The 19,472-nt window shown below is 41.9% G+C and overlaps 1 protein-coding gene across 1 annotated transcript in view; it reads left to right on the top strand.

Moving 5' to 3' along the window:
• akap13 (A-kinase anchoring protein 13) overlaps positions 1–19,472 on the top strand; it is a 71,982-nt gene that overhangs the window by 544 nt on the left and 51,966 nt on the right. Inside the window, exon 2 of the mRNA XM_034880207.1 lies at positions 17,568–17,611. Within this exon, the coding sequence (XP_034736098.1) occupies positions 17,579–17,611 (33 nt within the window). The 5' untranslated portion in view covers positions 17,568–17,578. The remainder of the gene's footprint in view (positions 1–17,567; positions 17,612–19,472) is intronic.

Below are 19,472 nucleotides of genomic sequence, written 5' to 3'. Positions count from 1 at the left end.
CATGGAAAGGCACCCTGAGCAGTCGGGGGTTCACCCCAATAATGATGGTGATGATGATAAAGCAGATAAAGGAGCTACTGTAAATTCCAGCAGTGTGAGCCAGGCTGCTTACATGGTTCTCCTCGTCTGACTCTAGGACATACTGTATGTCCTCCTCAGTGATGTCTCAGCTCTCTGCTCTGTCCCAGACTGTGGGGACTATCCTCTGAATGGGAGAGTTTGAAGGAGTCTGGCTGATTGTGAGCAGAGCAGACGTACTGTAGGAACTTGTGTTTAACCCTTGTCTTGTCTTCCCGTCCAAATCAAAAATGCACACTTTTGCTGATGCTTTTTTGGATGTTACATAATACATAATGTTGTGAACATAATACTAACTTATTAACTTTAGTTTTACAGTTATTTTTGTAACTTAAGGTCAATAAACCTCATTTATAGGAAATTATACCTAATGTTCGAATTAGAAAAGCAGAAATTAAGAATTATTGACACTAAAATTTAAGGAAAATAGCTTGATGGATAATCACAGACTGGAATATGTCAACGTTTACTCAATACTATTTCAAAAACACTTCTTTTTCCAAATGCTATAAAATTGAATAAGACACCCCGAAATGAATGAAAGTAGAGATTTGTACTCGCCAAAGATTGTTGTGTGGAATCAAATACGTTTATTTTGGGTATTCAAAAAGAACATAAATATAGGAAAACGGGTCAATTTGGCCAGAGGACAACATACATGAGGGTTAAGCAGTGGTTTGTCTTAAAGTGAAGCAACGGACTGTCAACCCAACAGAGAGACTGACGTGGGGAATCCCTCCAGTGTGCTGTGTGTGACATGCTGGTCTGAATGTTTGCCAGCATCATCTAAAGTGTCGGTGTTGGCCACCATTCAACACACACACACACACACACACACACACATCAGACTGATTACGTACTGTACCTACAAAATAAAACATACAGGGTCCACAGTAGTGAGATTATTTCAGACTCACAGGGCACGATGTTGCATAAGAGCATCCCGTTGGGTGCTGTTTTCTTTCTGCCAAAGCAGCGGGGATCGAACTGCGGAGCCCAGTCTACCCACTAGGCATGTTGCACCTCTTCTTAATTGGGATATCAGGCTGAATACACAGGTCACCGGCCCAAATCCCAACTTACTGTTAAAGTCAATGCTGACTTTGAGTTATGACGACCTAAAACTGTTTTCTTAAGATAATGTAACCTTTGGGTGCATGGGAACATCAAATATGGCTGAAAATATGTTCTCTAATGGAAGTCCTTTTATAATTCCTTTTTTTTTCTAAGGCGAGATTTGTAAAATCCAATAAAAAGAAGAAGAGAGAGAGAGAGAGAGAGAGAGAGAAAAGACGATTAGAATTATTTTGGAAAGTTCATATTTAACTTGTACAACAGATCTTTGCGGCCTTTTTTTGAGACGTCCCCAAAATGCCTGATGTTGCGGGAGCTTTTGCAAAAAATGTCGATGTTTTTTTTGTATGTTTGTTGCAATGAAGTTGCGGGGGACAGAGAAAGTTGCAAAAAACTGCAGTGTTTTTTGCATAGTTCAATAAAAGGACTCTAGGCTGAGTTTTCCTAGTAACCCTACCATAAGGCTGAGATTGCTCCAAATGGCTGGTGGATTTAAGCCCAAAAATAATAACTTATTGAATGAATCAAATTTGAACATATGTGTCAGTAGCTTCTTGTTCTTTAATTTGTTATTTAATTTCCTATCCTGGCCTGGGACACACATACAGTTTAATAAAGTACTTATTAGACTTTAAATTATCATTGCACTTACCATAACAAGGGTAGCTGTCCTCAATTTAGGTCATTGCGTACGTCGCATCTCCGGTTTTTCCTACATCCAGTGTGTGTGTGTGTGTGTGTGTGTGTGTGTGTGTGTGTGTGGTCAGTCAGTCATGTTTTGCATGGTGTTTCGCTGTACTTTTTGTTGGAGAATGTGATATTCGAGTCACACGCGTCTCGTCTTCATATCAGAAACAAGGAAATGAATTTGGCGGCGTACTAGTGACGTCGACGCTTGTACCCTGGATCTCGTTCTATCGGTCCTGACCCAGCCTTCATGACCGTAGGTGAGGCTCGGAACCAACACTGACCGGTAGATCGAGAGCTTTGCCTTCTGGCTCAGCTCTCTTTTCATCACAATGGAGCGATACATCGAATGTAACCGCCCCGCTGCTCAGATTCTCTGACCAAGACCTTCACTTGGGGTAAGGACTCATTCCCTACCTGAAGAAGGCACTCCATTGGTTTCCTACTGAGAACCATGGCCTCAGATTTGGAGGTATGCTATACATATGATTAACGTGGGAATAATATGTTTATGCAAAGAAAGGGGATCAGAACAAAGGAACTTCTATGTCATTTTCAACGGTCTCCTAGTGGGGACTAGCATGTAAAAGCCCAGATGGAAACGTTTGGGACAAGAAGTCCGAGCTAAACAATGGCTGGGCTTAAAGAGCAACACATGCAGAGGAGCACGTGGATTAAAATGAATTTGATTGTCAAAACAAGTTACTTATCATTTTAACAAGCCTACACATCTATATGTTAAAGATCTGGTCTAGAGATGTTTGCCAGGGCTGAATACAAAGCCGTAAATCCAGAAAAGGAAACAAGGCGAGGCGTGATATATCGGCCAATCACAGGCAGTTCTCTCAGCCTGGTGACAGCGAGGAGTTGCACATCTGTTCCTTCTCTCTCCAGCTGTTTCCTTTTCTGTCTCTCTGTACAGTTTAGCTGCTTGGTCAGCACGGTCACAATTGATATTCATTCACATACCAGCTTTTCCTGATCCAGAGGCAAAGAGAAGGGACCGGTTCTGAATATCAAGACAGCCAGCCATCCAGCCAACCAGCATCTCCTCCAGAAGCTGTCTTTTATTAATTATTATTATTACCACATTGATAAGTGCTCTGTGGATTTTACATCCACATTGTGTTTATCTTTGAGGGGTAATAAACCTGCAACTGTTGAGATTATGACTACATATCAAATCAGTATTTGGTAACAACCTTACTGTCTGTAGCGAATGTTAAGAACCAAAACAAGGCATTGAATGTCTGCTTTTTAGTCTTGTTTAATTATTTTTTATAGCAGTTTGGCTCCCTTTCTTACTTAAAAAAAAGGTCTGTAAAAACATTAATATTTAACTAAGATATTAAAGACATTGTGATATGCTTGATTACAGTTTTTTTGGCCAATGTCATCATAAATTATAGTGTTTTCATGAAAGCTGGGCAATACATCGCTATTATATCAATATATGAGACTAGATATCGTCTTAGATATTGAATGTTTAATGATATTGTCTAATGAATGATATTGAAATGGTTGTCTTTTCCTGGTGTGAAATCTTAATAAGTTAAAGTAGAGCTGGGCAATATGGAGAAAATCAAATATCACTATATATTTGACCAAATACCTCAATATCAACACGGCAACGATATTGTTGAGTTGACTATTGGTGCTTTCACCAAATATTTACACATAGCTGACTACAGCCCGAGACATACAGTTACCGTTAGCCCCCAGCCGGCTAGCAGCCAGCGCTATCATTACAGCAATCCTAAACCCAACCAGAACGTAACTCCAGCGCCAGGTGCTAACGACGCTAACGGCAGTTCAATGAGGTGTCGGGAAACGGACCATATCCGAGCCAGGCACCCAAATCAGGACAGCGGCTATCCATAACGTTAGCTACGTCTCCGTTAGCGCTATCGTTGTTCGAGCGGAAAATGTCCTCCCTGCCGAATTCCCCCCCCATGTTTAGCTGTCTTTACACTGCTCCCACTGTTTAACATGAGGAGAGGAAGAACAACCCAGAAAAAACATCTGCGTGGTTTGCAGTAGAAACCTCGATATTCTCAGTCAACAGAAGGGACTGTTTTCATGGCGTCCGTGTTGTACGGTCTCCCCTCTGCTGACTAAAAGCAGTTTCTCAGAGGCTGCCTGGGTTTTCTGACTGTTTCACATCAAGTGTGGAAATCTGGGAATGCGAAAAATGGGTAGGTATGTTGAGAGAGAGAGAAAAACGAGTGCTGTGGTGAGGACAGAAGACATTTCCTGTAAAGAATCCTCCCGACCACCGGGACATTTAAACCGAGAACATGGGTTTCCATTGTGCGGACGAGCGATTAACCCTTGTGTTGTCTTCACTTTGGGGACCCTCTCGTGTCCCTCGGGTCAAATTAACCCTTGACTTATTTGGGGTTTTAATAACAATTCTGAAATAAAACTTCACTTCATAATCTATTAACAAATATTGTCTTTATCTAAATTTTAAACAATTGAGATAAAATATGTCATAATTAAAGAACATTTAAAAATGGAAGTGGGATTTGTTTGTTGTCATAAGGTTGTCATTCATTTTAAAAATCCACTATGGAAGAAACATAAGTGGTCATATCTAGAATCATTTTCTGAATTTAGTCAGGAATATGTGTTTATCACAGAAAATAGGGTAATGCCAGTGATTTTCAGGTAGTAAAAACGTATATTTGTACCATTTTTCTTCTTGCAAAAAATTTGAAATGGATCAATTTGACCCGAATACCGTACAAGGGATAAACACGATGAATTACGGCTGTAGCGGGTTTGTGTATTTGTCACGGTACGGGGGTCACGGTCCGATGCACGCAGGATCCACTGTACGTAGATGGATGCACGTAATGTGGAAGCACATTTCACAAGTGCGAGTTCTGCCCGTAAACCTTAGCTTTGTTAGTAACATGTGCTGAGCACATTAGCACAACAAGCAGATTGGCTACGCAGATGAAAACAGCGAAGCCAGATGAGCCGTCTGTGGGTCCCCGGTCAGCTCCAACAGAGAGACAATTGTGTAGAAGACGGTTCCCGTTAGTCCAATAACGGTTAGTGGAACATGTCGGCTGTCAAACACTATTTTTAGCTCTCCTATCATCTCCCAGGCTCTTGAAAAAGCCGAAATATACACAACACACTGAAAGTACGCACCCTGGTTTCTCCTGTGTTTCTCTGGCCGGGAGTTGTCTATGTGAGACGCAGTGGTATGCGGGGGCTAACCAGAGCTGGATGTTTTACTGTTGAGTCATACTCACTCTGCTACCCTGTCCTCTGAGCCCTGCTTCTGTCTTTGGAACTTGTTGATCTTCTTGAAGCCGTTATGCACTCACAACAGGATTAAGTCTACATGACTTCACGCATATTAGAGCTGTGTGTCGGCAACAATCTGACCATACTGTACGTCTCCTGATAAGCACAGCAATATATTATGATTTAAAAAAAATAGTTTTAAGAAAACTGTCCTAGTATACAGTAGGGGTGGGAATCACCAGACACCTCCCGATACTATATCATCTCGATTCTTATGCCACGATACAAATATTATTGTGATTTTAAATATATTGCAATATTCTGTGATATAAAGGTGGAGAACATGAGGTGGTCAGATGTAATGTGATGAAAAGCCTATATGTGTTTATGTATGTTTAATATTTTTATGTATGTCTTATTAGATCCTGTGTGTGTGTGTGTGTGTGTATACACAAAACATAATATTTTTTCCAATTGGCCATTTTTGTGCATTTGTTTCTGCACTCTTGCCTGAACTCGAAGTTGTTGTCCATTATCTGTACTCTCTAAAAAAAATTTTAATGATCGATTTATCAGAATCGAGCATCGACTGATTCTAGAGAGAATCACGATGCATCTAAGAATCACATTTTATTTTTTCACCCCTAGTACATATGGTGTTAATGTTTGAAATCAATGCACATTATTTTACATAAATCCTGAGAACCCAATTCAAAGCAGTTTGCTGATTGAAGAATGGGTATTTGGAAGAAGTCACTTCATGTACGGGGCATTCCAAAGTCAGGGGCATTAGCTTATTATTAGCTTTTTTTCTCCAGTCAGGGGGTTGTTACCCCATGGTCTCAGACTGGGATCGAGCTTTGATTAATATTAGGAGCCAGGCAGCACTGCAGTTAATGAGCAGTAGTACATTAATACTAAGACTCAGTGGCAGACAAAGAAGATAAAGTGGGAGTAATGTGCCCGGTAGTGTTAGAAGAATGGAGAGATTTACTGTAGTCATGGGGAGATAATCAGATTATCAGTGGTGGGTCACTCACAGAGGTCCGAGGCTTTTGAGTTGAGAGAACAGGATTGGAACTCTTAATCAACCTTCTCCTTGAATCTCAAATCCAAATCCTTTGCATGGTTTTGTACCGGCAGGTCTGACTGGGCCGTATAATTTCAGTTAGAATGAACATCTGTGGACATAAACCAGCCCTTTCAGGCTTGCCGTGTTTAAATGGAAACTTAATGCTACTTTTAGGGGAAAGGTAGTTCACGTAGGGATGCCACGGTGAGGACATCTTTGCACTGGTTAACAAATAAATGATTTGTTACAGATTACACATTTATGAGAAAAGATATTCCTCCATTGTGTGCATGTGTGTGTGTGTGTGTGTGTGTGTGAAGTAGAAGTGTAACCTCCATATTCTACCACGCAAAAATGAACGAAACAGGGTTTATTTCTATAACAAAGAGGCAAAAAGACAGTGGGGGCAGTAACGTAACCGTTGTGTAATCTGTGTTTGCCCTGAAACATTAGCACCAGCTGGCTAACTCGGTTACATTTTTCAAAACAGATGTAGTTGTGGTCTTGCAAATTGTGACCCTGCAAGATCTCAAGTCTTTAAATAATATCTAACTTGTCTTTAGATTTGAGAGGGTGTCACACTTTAGTCTTTCTAAAATCTTTTCTAAGTCCATAAGTGTATGTTTAATTTTATTTATAGCATTAAATCATCTCGAGACCCTTTACAGATAGAGTAGTCTAGACCACTCTATAATTTGCAAGGAGCCAAACGTTCCTCCAGAGCGAGCAACAGTGTGACAGGGGCGAGGAAAAACTCCTTTTGGGAAGAAACGTGGGACAGACCCCTGGTCGGCGCAGTCTGACGGGGCCGGTTGGGGTTGATGAAGATGAATAGTGGGAATAACAGTCACAGTAAAAGATAATGGAACAGTGACTAAAATAAGCGGCGGGCCTGTTGTTTTGTTTCCGGTCTAGCTAGATCCGGTGTGGTGTTGTAGTTTTTCTAACGTTACTACTTGTAGCAACAGCATGTGAAAAAAACTACAAAGTTTGCTAGGCCAAAACAAACATAATCTCACAATAATACAATTAACGCCGTTATAACGCGTTTACGTTAACGCCTTTAATTTTAATTAACTGACAGCACTAGTTTTAATCCAATGCAGCTTCTGTGAAGCTGTGTCCCATTTCCATGCACATCCAATCTGCACTTACATGCTAATGTTGGTGGGAAAAGGGCAGAAAAAGAGATATTAAAAATCCACTAAAGATCAAAACATCTTGTCAAATTCCACAGTGCAAAAGAAGTGGACTTTTTCATGGCGTCTCATCATTTTAGTGTTAAAGGTTTTCCATTGGAGCCGTCTTTGTTAAGGAGAAGCGTTAGCACCGTCAGCAGCTATCTTTAATCTCAGGGATAACTGCGTGGCCTCGCGGGGCTGCTGGGACATCTGATGAGTCGTATCCTACAGCACTGCCACTAATCACACCCCTGTGGAATTTGGTGTGTGCGTGTGTGTGCATGCATGTGTGCAACAGTAATTGCCTGGCATCTACTGTAAACACTCTTTCTGTCGGTGTGAAGGCTGTTGTGCTTGATTGGCAGCTTTCAGCCGACCGGAGCGGCGGCTCCCACGCGTTTAATTCAATCATCTGTGAAGATACTCCGCCCGCGCCATGGTAACCAGACGTATCCAAGGTCAACACTGAGCATGTACAACACCACCTGAGTTGAAAGCAACCGTGCACTCTAATCACACTCTGCTACATCTGTAGTGTATTTAAGGTTTGATTGAAAACTGGATCCTGCACTATGGCAACAAACCAATACTGCCTACAACATACACACATAACAGTTGATTTCATCTTAATGTTCTAATTTCTGCAGAAAAAAAAGGCCGGTGCTGTGTCTCAAACCGCGTACTTGCACAATTCAAACACAAAGCTTTGAGAATTTTGTGTAGGTTAGGGTTTCAAAATTCTTTTTCAATATTGTACCCCCTTTGAATTGCTTTCTAAATTAAAAAGTACCCCCTAACCAGCGCAAAACATTTTTGGTAGAAAAACGTCTATATGAAAAGGTACAACACAGGGCCGGCAGTGGTAGATTCACTAAACCACAACCTTTTTTAAACAAAAACATTTGAAGGTCCCATGGCATGAAAATGTCACTTTATGAGGTTTTTTAACATTAATATGAGTTCCCCCAGCCTGCCTATGGCCCACAGGGGCTAGAAATGATGATAGGTGTAAACCGAGCCCTGGGTGTCCTGGTCTGCCTTTGAGAAAATGAAAGCTCAGATGGGCCGATCTGGAATCTTGCCCCTTATGAGGTCATCAAGAAGCCAGGTTACCTCCACTTTCTCTGCTTTGCCCGCCCAGAAAGATTGGCCCACCCATGAAAGAGAGCGAGACATCATGGCTTTCAAACAAGCAAATGGCAGTTGGTCAAGGCCATACCCCCAGCCTCCACCTAAATATTAGGGGACCACTAAGGTCTATATAAAAGAGACTTCAGATACAGAATAAGGGGACCACTAAGGTCTATATAAAAGAGACTTCAGATACAGAATAAAGGGGACCACTAAGGTCTATATAAAAGAGACTTCAGATACAGTATTAGGGGACCACTAAGGTATATATAAAGAGACTTCAGATACAGTGTTAGGGGACCACTAAGGTCTATGTAAAGAGACTTCAGATACAGTATTAGGGGACCACTAAGGTGTATATATATATATATATATATATATATATATATATATAAAATATTATATATATAGGTATATAAAAGCATTCGAAGAGCACCATGGGACCTTTTAAATAATACATTTCAAATGTTTAGAATCCATCACCTAGTTTATTCAATATTATGGTATAATTATTTTAGTTATTATGCATGACATATTTTTTAATTAGTATTTTTGCTAAACTTTCATGTACCCCCTGCAGACAAAAGCCGAGAGACAGAGAGAGATAATGTCTCCTTTGTCTGCTACAGCTGCAGCCAGAGCAGCAGAGACCGCATGGCGCAGCAATAGAGGTAGTAGTGGTGGTAGTAGTAGTAGTAGTAGTAGTAGTAGTAGAGGCTGCATGGCGCAGCAGTAGAAGCAGCAGTAGTAGTAGTAGAGGCTTTATGGCACAGTAGTAGAGGCAGCAGTAGTAGTAGTAGTAGAGACAGCAGTACTCGTAGTAGTAGTAGTAGTAGTAGTGCCTGTTTGTGTCCCCGACATGGCTGTTACCCCATGGATTTTAAGTAAATGCACAAATATTTGAGTTTATACAATAATTTATGGAGGTGAGACATGGAAAAACAGTTTTAGGTAGATGAAAATACATTTGGCCCACCAGGTAGGGGGGGTCGAGTTTTCCCATGTTATCCTATGTAGACTGACGGGCTGGGGGGGTTATCTGGATACCCAGTAGTCTAACCCACGTAAAAACCTAGTGAAACGACATATTCCACAATAGAAACATGATATAAATGGAAAAACCTATTTTTTTAGCTATTAAAATGGCAGCAGCATCCAGCCTACATGATATTTCAATAACCGCTTCATACATGCTTTACGATGACGGCAATTAGTTTTTAACCTTCACAAAGACTTTTAGCCCTGTAATCTAAAGTAACACCTTTTGGAAGTACCATTCATAATATATTGTAAAATATTAAAGATGGGAGAATAATTACGCACGTCCCACTTTTGCTGTAAGAACTCCTGAACGGTTTTGTTCAAAGATGAAAATGCAGCTGTACTTGACAGATGGCAGGTGTAGGTTGCTAGTGAGAAAATATTCGCGTTCAGTGATCGCTTTGTAAGTTACGTTTAATTCCAAAGTGGTTCAACTGTCCCGGCTGTCCCCTAGCAGTAGCAGAGGCCGCATGGCGCAGCAGCATGGCGTGTTGTGATAAGGTGCAGCCGGCGGCCTTTGGATGCGAGCAGTCTGGGGAAGTGAGCGAGCCTGCAGCTCTGTGCCGGTTGGTTTGGATTAGCAGCTACTGCCTCCCTCTGCATCTCTCTCTCTCTCGCTCTCCCTCCCTCTCTCTGTCTCCTTCCCCGGCTCATTCCTTCCATACCAGACATAACTTCTGGCCAGCTGAGTTAGTCTGCAGCCTCTTGCTGTACTCTCTGAAAAGAACAGCCAGAGTCAGCATTCAGTTGTATAACACATAATTACAACAAGTTGTGGAAACACAGCCCCTCTCTGCTCCTCTCACCACAAACGTGTGTGTGTGTGTGCGCGCGCGTGTGTGTGTGTTTGTGTGTGTGTGTGTGTTCTTTGTGCTATCTTGCTCTCCGTCTACAAACATTCGCTACAGTACAAACCAGTCCAGCGACACATAAAGCTGATCATGCACATCGCCTTGCTTTAGAATCCATTTTCATACACACGACATGAGCACACATACACATCAACAGGGGTAGAAATGAAGGCCTGACTTCAGATAAAGCTTGCTCCCTCTGCAGTTGAGCTAAATAAAGCTCCAGACACTTTTTGAGAACTTAAAGCGCCCATTTTGTGCTCATGCTCATGTTCAGGTTCATAATTGTATCTTCGAGGTCATACCAGGATAGGTTTACATGGTTTCATTTTCTAAAAATGTTTCTATAAAAATATTTTTGTACCGCACATTGCCGCAGATCCTGTTTTCACCCTGTGTGTTTAGGTCTCTGTTTTAGCTACAGAGTGAGACATCTCATTTTTATAATATCTTTGTTTGGAGTCGCACATGTGCAGTAGCTTGGTAAGATCCCATCAGCTATCTAACTCTTTCTCTAACTTTGGTCAGTCCAAGGCAGGATTAGCTGGGGGACTTCTTCTAGACGGGGGGTACTTGTAGAATACCTGCAGAACAGGGACAGGAAGTAGTTCCTTGGGAGATTATGGAGAACTAGGAGCAGTGTTTTGCCATTGAGAACGAGCTAGCATGCTAGCGCTAGAATGTGCTACGGTTAGCCACCTCGTCTCGGCTAGTGACGTAGAAAGCCGTGCGGATGTTGACCAGTGTGTTTTTTTTCTGTCGAAGTTGAAAATCAAATTTTTTTTGGGATACATTTTATTAATGTTTTAAAACTTTTTCTCATGTTTTTGTCCCTTTTTTCAACACTTTTGAAGCTTTTTCTTCGATGTTTTTCACTTTTTTTCACATTTTCAACACTACGTAACACTAACTTATGATCTTTAAACCTCATTTATGGAAAATTATACCTAATGTTTGAGTTAGAAAATCATACATTAGGCATTATTTAGACTAAAATGAAAGGAAAGTATGTTAATGGGTAATCACAGACTGGAATATGTCAACTTTTACTCAATACTATTTCAAAACGACTTCAACTTATTTTCAAATGCTATAAAATTGAATAAGACGCCCCAAAATTAATGAAAGTTTTTTTCTTTTTGTACTTTTTGTACTTGCCAAAGAGCGTCGTGTGGAATCAATAATGTTATTTTGGGTAGTGAAAAAAAACATTGCTATAGGAAAACTGGCTATTTTGACCCGAGGACAACATGAGGGTTAACACATGATCTGTGCTGGCTGTGCTGTAGTTTTCCCCCGGGGGGGAAAAATCAGAGCCGGTGCTACCCTCGGCGTGGTGCATCCCCGCCTCTGTGTCCAAGTTCAAATGATTTCAACTTTGACCCCGTTGCCGCTGAGCTTTGAATGCCACTGGCCAGAAGTAAACCTGCGTTGGGATCTGCCTCTCAGCCGCAACATGTTGATGGCGATGGACTCGGCCATCTTAAGTGGTCGCTCTCTTATCGTGACACTCTGGCTGCCCTGGAGTCTGCTTAGCTTCCAGATGCCAACACACACACACACACACACACACACACACACACACACACACTGAGAGTTGGTCTGTGCCCATGTGTGGTAAAGCTCCCAGCAGCTTCCTGTGAGGGGGGCAGAGTTCAGTTCGGGGGTCACTCCGTCATGACGGAACAGTTGAGACACAGCTCTGGTCTATTTATAGCATTCCGGCTCAGAATGCATCTGGAGTGTCTCTGGTCCAACAGCCCTAGCAGACGGAGGAAGGCTGAAGGCTGGGGGCTGTCACCTCTGGGTGCTCTCTGCCACTCTCCCCTCACTGTGATGTCATGTAGAGCCAGATCACTGCTGGGCTAATACACATACTCCAGAATACATGTCATAGAAATGACTATAACCCGTGTGTCAGCCATTTTGTTGATGCCTTTTATTGATTTGATCAACTTCTTCTTACATTTTTGTCGCTTTTTTCAACACTTATGACGCTTTTTAAAAAAATTTTGTCAGATGGGGGGGGGGGGGGGGGGGGGGGGGGGGGGGGGGATTTTCCGACTCCTTTCTGTGGATCTGACACCCGGCATCTCTTTTCTTTAAATGCCTGCCCCTGCCTAAAACTTTGCCCGTTTTTCAACACTTTTGTCACTTTTTCTTACCTTTTCTTTATTTATGGTCTTTATACCTAATGTTTGGGTTAGAAAAGCAGAAATTAGGAAGTATTTAGACTACAATCAAAGGAAAGTATGTTGATTTGAATTGAATAGAATAAGACGCCCCAAAATTAATGAAAGTAGAGATTTCTAAATATAAACAGAGACGTTCTTCTTAAATTATGTATTAACAGACCTTAATGCATCAGGATCAACATGACGGGGCCAAACATGCTACACACACACACACACACACACACACACACACACACACGCTGTCATCTGTGACTGCTCTGTGCGTGACTCTGTGTTTTCAAAAAGTGGGCTTTGAAAACAGATTGATCCAAAATGAACCCCTGCTGTGGGATTGGGGGGGGCACACACAAACACACACACACACACACACATACATGCATTCCTCTGGGGGGGGGTGAGGATTATCCGTAGCAGCCAGACGGACAGAAGGACCGAGGATCTGATGCTAAGCGTCCTCAGTAACACTGTGTTCCTATTGGACCCTGACCCGTGATCGCTGTTTGTTTGTACACGGTGGTTCAATGACAACAGTTCATTGCAAAGTAAGGAATGATAAGGATGACAGTGGAAAGGTAGATCCGTGCATCAAATGTGAAGACAAAAACATGGATAAAGAGTTAACTCCTGCACGGACACGAAGAGCAGGCCAACCGAAGCAGCCTTCCAACCTGTGTGGAGCCTCAGAAACTGTCGGCTGTTTCCTGACGTAGGCGTCATACTCGAACAATATTAAACGTCTGTTGACTCCTTCAGTGTGTGCACGTGTGTGCCATGCATCAGAACCCCCAGTACAGTTGATAAAAAAACAAAACGGAAGTCTGTTTCATGAGTCCGTCACAGCTGCACTGTTCCCATTGTGACAGCATGCAAAGTGTGTGTGTGTGTGTGTGTGTGTGTGTGTGTGTGACTTTCTGTTTCCTGCGTGCTGACCCCGGGGGTGTCTGAGGTTTGAACAGAGAGCCAGTGTCTTTGCTGACATCAGTCAACTTCTTCACGTACTGCACTGACCCAACGTCTCTGTTTAAAATCTAACATATGACTTACTCATTTGAAAGTAATGAGTCCCACTTTTTACGATACTTTTTGGGGCTTTTCCGCCTTTAATTTTTGACAGGACAGTTAGGTGAGAGAGAGGAGGAAGACATGCAGGAAATAGTCACAGGTCGGATTCAAACCCTGGACCTCTGCATCGAGGCATAAACCTCTCAGCACATGTGCGCCCGTACTACCTCTGAGCCAACCTGGCCAATTTTTTCCTCAAAGATTATTTTTTGGGGCATTTTTAGGCCTTCATTGACAGGACAGCTGAAGAAATTAAATGGAAGGGGAGGGAATGATATGCAGCAAGCTGTCCAGGCCCCCCAAAATGAGTCACGCTACAATACAATATTGCTGTCCGTAGACTCATGCATTACGCTACTTATGCATTGCTTCCACCAAAATAACCAAAGAAAATACAACGAAGCAATTCAAAAAAGAAGATGACGTTATTTTGAATTGCCGTTCATTACGGTGTTCTCTGGCAGCGCTGGGGAGCGCTTCATCGCTGGGGAGCGCTTCATCGCTGGGTTTGTTTCTTTCATTTCACCAACATATCACCACTCTACCTGTCCTGGTGTGATGGGACCAAGATTGACCCTTTGCATTTTATTATCAATTATTAATTATTACTATTTGTTGACCATGATCAGCAAGAGCAGGATGGTTGTATCAGTGTGACAGCAGAGCAGGGAGAGTCTGTGTGTGTGTGTGTGTGTGTGTGTGTGTGTGTGTGTGTGTGTGTGTGTGTGTGTGTGTGTGTGTGTGTGTGTGTGTGGGCGCGATGATTCCAACACTTATGATGGAAGTCTGATCGACAACTTTGCCAACACAACCAAATATGCAGAAAGTGCAACAACACAAGGCAGCTAATATTTAGGACTGTCCCCTCTTTAGTTAACGAGGCCCTTTTTATGCTTATTCATGCTTATTTACTCATTTCCAAGAAACTTATGAGCACATTTCTGTTGAGCACGAGATTTAAAGTGTTGCATTTGCAGGATTAATTGTGTAGAAACTTAGTCTCACCGATTGGTTAATTAACTACATTTATATTGTGCGTTTCTAGTCTTAACCAATCTCAAAGTGCACAGCTCTGTCGATTAAATCAACTCATCGAAGTGTTTGGCTGAATGTCGAAACCCCTTGCCCTAGGTTTTGCATGTGCACGCAAGACTGAGTGCTGTCCCAAAACTCTTTTTGATCGAGTTGTAGGGGCGTATGGTCCCTAAAAACCATAGACAGTGAAAGAAATAACCTAGGGATGACGCAACCTTACTTACTTGTAACCGAGGGTTTTACACACATTGCGCAACAAGCAACAATAGCTGCCGGATCGACCAGAGAGACCCATAAGAGTAACTCGGCTTAAGTACTTGATTTAAAATTTACGACAGTCATGTTTTGTAGTCAACTAAGAATTTCTTTAGTCATGGACAGCCCTGCTAATATTGCTCCGCGGTCCAGCTGGCCGTGTGTCTGCAGCCTTTCATCTCAGCAGGCGCGCTGCGTTTCCTCCCGCTGTCCACTAACAGTTAGTGTGACCTCAGGAAATCCACGCCAATACACTGGCAGCCGCGGGTAACATGTGTGGTCCTCTCTTAAATACATACAGCACGAGGAGGGAGATGCATCTTGCAGACTAAGACGCAAAGTGGGACTCAGGCCTGCTGTGTCACCTCTCCTTCCTTGGCCCCTGTTATCACCCCCCCCCCCCCCCCCCCCCCCCCCCCCCCCCCCCCCCCCCCATCAGCCCCACACTGACTGGAAGGTCAAGGAAGGTAGTTCCGGTTACCTCCTGGGGGTTCGGAATCAACAGACGTCTCCCAATACGATATCATCACAACATTTATGCCATGATACAATATTATTGCAATTTGAAACATATTGCAATATTCTGCAATATATTGCAATTTATTTTTATAAATTTATAACAGTTTTTTCAACTTATAATTTATCCCAATTTCAAATAATGTCCCCAAAAGGAAACTTTGAAACATCTGTTTCATCTAAAAAGATACATTTCTCTGTTTGTTCACTTTAATTGTAGTGTTGCAAAATGGGATTGTCAAGCGGACAAACTGACCAACATATATATAATAAAAGATCCATACTTGGCGTCTGTATATTGATACAGTATTGCCACCAAAAATATTGCCATTTTATGATGTATAGATTTTTTTTCCCCCACCCCGATTATCTCCATGGTTCCTGTGTTCATCTGATTCTCTTTATTGAAATGCTGCGTATCCCTGCATGTGGACCTGTGCTCTGGTCTAGTTAGCCAGACTAATTGAACCCCATGTGATGCTGTGTAATAACTTTAAATCCGTGTTTTGTGTGAACATAACAGACCACACCTGAACAGGTGTGGCACCACAGACTGAATAGTTACCCGTATTACAGGCTCCCTGGGATGGTTCCAGTGTTTCTGTGGAGAGGGGTGCGTGTGAGTGCGTGTGTGCTTGCGTGAACCTGTTAAATGTTATGCAAAAGAGGTCTTGCCAGTACGGTGGCCCTGAGGGCTCCACGCTGCCCTTCACAAAACACATGTACACGCATGAAGCATGCGACCGAAGAAAACATCTGCATCCATGTGCAGTTTGAAAAAGAAGGCCGCAAAGAGAGAAAACAACTAAAAATGATATGATTACGTCATTCAGATGTTATGAAGCAGTCGGTTGTGTTTTCTCTGTTAACTTCTAAATGCTGTGACCTTGTTGTCACCTTGATGAACATGTTGTCTGTATCATCTCTTGTTTTGTCTACTAGCATGTGTTTCCTGAAGTGAATTAACCCTTCAGGGTAGGCCTGCATGATTAATCGTTATTAAATCACGATCTTGATTCACCCTGTTCATGATATAATTTTTAATACGCTTTCTTTTTTTTAATGACTTTGATTCACCTTTAATTTTACGAGCCAACTGCGTCACAAACATATGACTGCATAATATAGGTTTTAATGCTCTCCCTTCTCTTCATATGTACAGGCTTGTGGCACGCAGTGTGCTATAAGTGCCAAAAAAATCAGTTTGGTACTGCCCATTTGCATTGTTTTGTCATGGTTCATGTGTGCAATAAACATTACACCTCATGAGAAAAAAATCGTGGCAGAGAATCGTAATATCAATTCTAAGCCAAGGGGGGGCTGACAGGGGGATGTAGAATGCCAAGCCTGTGTCCCCTGCCTATTACATGACTACTCACTCAGTAAAACCAGAGTTTGACACAATATATTGATTTTAAAATGATGGTATCGATTAAAAATTAGTTCTGCAGTCTGTGATTAGAACTGCTTTTATAGAAACGGTCATGGTTGGGGAGTTGGGCTGGGAACTGGAGGGTTGCCGGTCCATGTCCCCATACTGACCAATGTAGCTGTAGAGGTGCCAGTTGACCTCAAGACACCAAACCCCCAACCGGGTGTTGTTAATGGGCAGCCCCCTCACTCTGGCCTGTTTGTGCATGGGGGGGTTTACACTGTACCAACAGTGTAAACAGGATTTTTCCCCTTTTGGGAATAATAAAGGCATATCTTCATCTTCTTCTTTTTCTGTTATTCAGAAACAAAAGTCAGAATTGACCAATCATTGCTAGGGGTTAGGGTTAGGCTGCATGTCAAAGTGTCCATGAGCAGGACAGTGAACCCCCAGATAATCCCTGGACGTTGTGTTTGTGGCTGTCCACTGGTCCCAATGCTTAGGATAGGTCAAATGCAAGGATTCAGAGTTTCAGAGTTTCAGAGTTTCACTACATTGTACGGTACGCTCGTATGTGATGAATATGAGAAGTTTCTTCTGTTTTTTTTTATCAGAATCTTGAGTTTAATAATGCTGTGTAACAGAGTGGATGGGAGGTCTATTCATGATCTTGTGGTTTGTCTTCCTACGCAAGCATTGGAGAGCATTGATTGGATCCCAGCTAACACGTCTCTGTCTTCTCTTCTTCTCTTCTAGAGTCCAGCGCCATGAAACTGAATCCCCAACAAGCTCCACTCTATGTAAGTGTCGTTTTTAAATTTTTTGGTTTTTGTCACAACAACTATCAGATGGTATCATTGGTTAAGACCTTCGTGTTTCCCTCAGGATGAATGCTAATAACTAGCGCCAGCACCAGGTCAACATTTCACTCGGACCAATACTTTGGTTACGCCTGCGCAACTATCCCATCAGCCTCAGCAAGTTAGCATGCTACCATGCTAAACTAAGATGGTGAAGTAAGTTGCTACTGCTGAATATGCTCATGTTAGCATTTAGCTAAACTCGGTACTGCAGTGGACAAGATGCTAACGAGAGACTTCTGTAATGTCAATATAGTAAAAATGGACCTACTTAACAAAGTTGGTTCACTGATGGCTACGAGTTAGCATCAAACACAACAAAAGTTGTCCATTGAATGGAGTGTTTTGAGCTAACGTTAGCAACCAAACAATTATATATAGCTAAAACGTTTTTGACATTACTGATAGCTTAGCTACAAACTAGCAATCAAGTACAACAAAGGCTGTCAGTTGAATGGCGTTTTGAGCTAACGTTGGCAACCAAACAACCATATGTAGCTAAAAGGTTTTTGAAATGGTGCTAGGGCTCGATTCAGTTTGGAGTCAGGCACACAGCATCTTGCTTTACGTGTTTTACTTTTCACTCTAATTCACTTAGAGAAATCTAACTGGGAATCTTGCTATTGACAGAAGAACGACTTAAAGGTTTTCTTTGTGAAACAAAACTATTAAAATAGTAAATCTTTTGAGGTACAGTACTATAGAGACAGTTTCGACAGGGGTAACCTGTATGCACCGTGTCTGCACTCGGATTATTTTATTTTAAGTGTCTTCTTAGTTTTGTACTTTTAAACTTGTGCTCACATGGTCATTTTCTTGTCTATAATTTTGTCTTGTATTTTATGTTATGCCACTATGTGGCTTATGTCTGCGTAAAAGTGATTCAGAAATATATGTAATTACTTTAACTTTACTTACTTACAAGTCATTTAACTGTTTTCGTTTAAGTAAAAAGAGAGGCATCATATCAGCACAATCAACTTAGATTTCACCTCTTATTAATGCTTGATACTAATGAATAATAAAGCATTATATTGCAATTGGGATATTTTTTTACAATGTTTATCTGCGAAGTACACAGTAAGTCAGTAGTACACAGTTTTGTGAGTGCCTTCTGTACGTAATTTCAGGGTACAATAAGTTAGAATAATAACACATTCAATATTTTTCATAACATGATATGGAAACATAATGGGCCCTATTTTGCACCTGCCGTGGCACAAAGCCCGACGCAAGTGTCTTTGCTATTTTAAGACCATCCGGCGCCCACGTCCTTGAAATAACAAATGCACATGCGCCCATCTTTGCTCCCATGGGTGTGCTGGTCTTACTGGGAGATGTTCAGGTGCATTCTGGGTATTTTGCTATCTTGAGGCAGCGGAAAGAGATTGCTCTGTTGACCGACAAAAATCTTGTCTAAAGTCAATTACATTCTTATTTTAACAGCATATTAGTAAAATGCGCCTAGGCTTATGCCCAGCGCGCACACTATGCTTGTCACACACACAGGGAAATGCATCAGCACACACACAGGCAAAATGATTACAAATAAAAATATGACGGTGCAATCCGCCATCATAATGGCAATGCACCTGGCTTTTAAAGGGAATGGGAGAGGACACTGTGATTGGTTGATTGCATGTTATGCCCAAACACACCTATGAATGAATGGAAACACTAAGTGCAACTCTTTTAAACCCCTTCATGCGCTTCAGGGCGTGCGCTTAGATCGTTTAAATATGGCCAATCATGGCCCAATCATTTTAAAGGTGTTTGAGGCCTGTTGAAGTGTCTTCATCTT

The sequence above is a fragment of the Etheostoma cragini genome, chromosome 8 (assembly GCF_013103735.1).
Source record: "Etheostoma cragini isolate CJK2018 chromosome 8, CSU_Ecrag_1.0, whole genome shotgun sequence".
In the NCBI taxonomy this organism is placed as follows: domain Eukaryota; kingdom Metazoa; phylum Chordata; class Actinopteri; order Perciformes; family Percidae; genus Etheostoma; species Etheostoma cragini.
The sequence above is the reverse complement of the archived record's forward strand: the minus strand, read 5'-3'. Positions and strand labels throughout refer to the sequence as shown.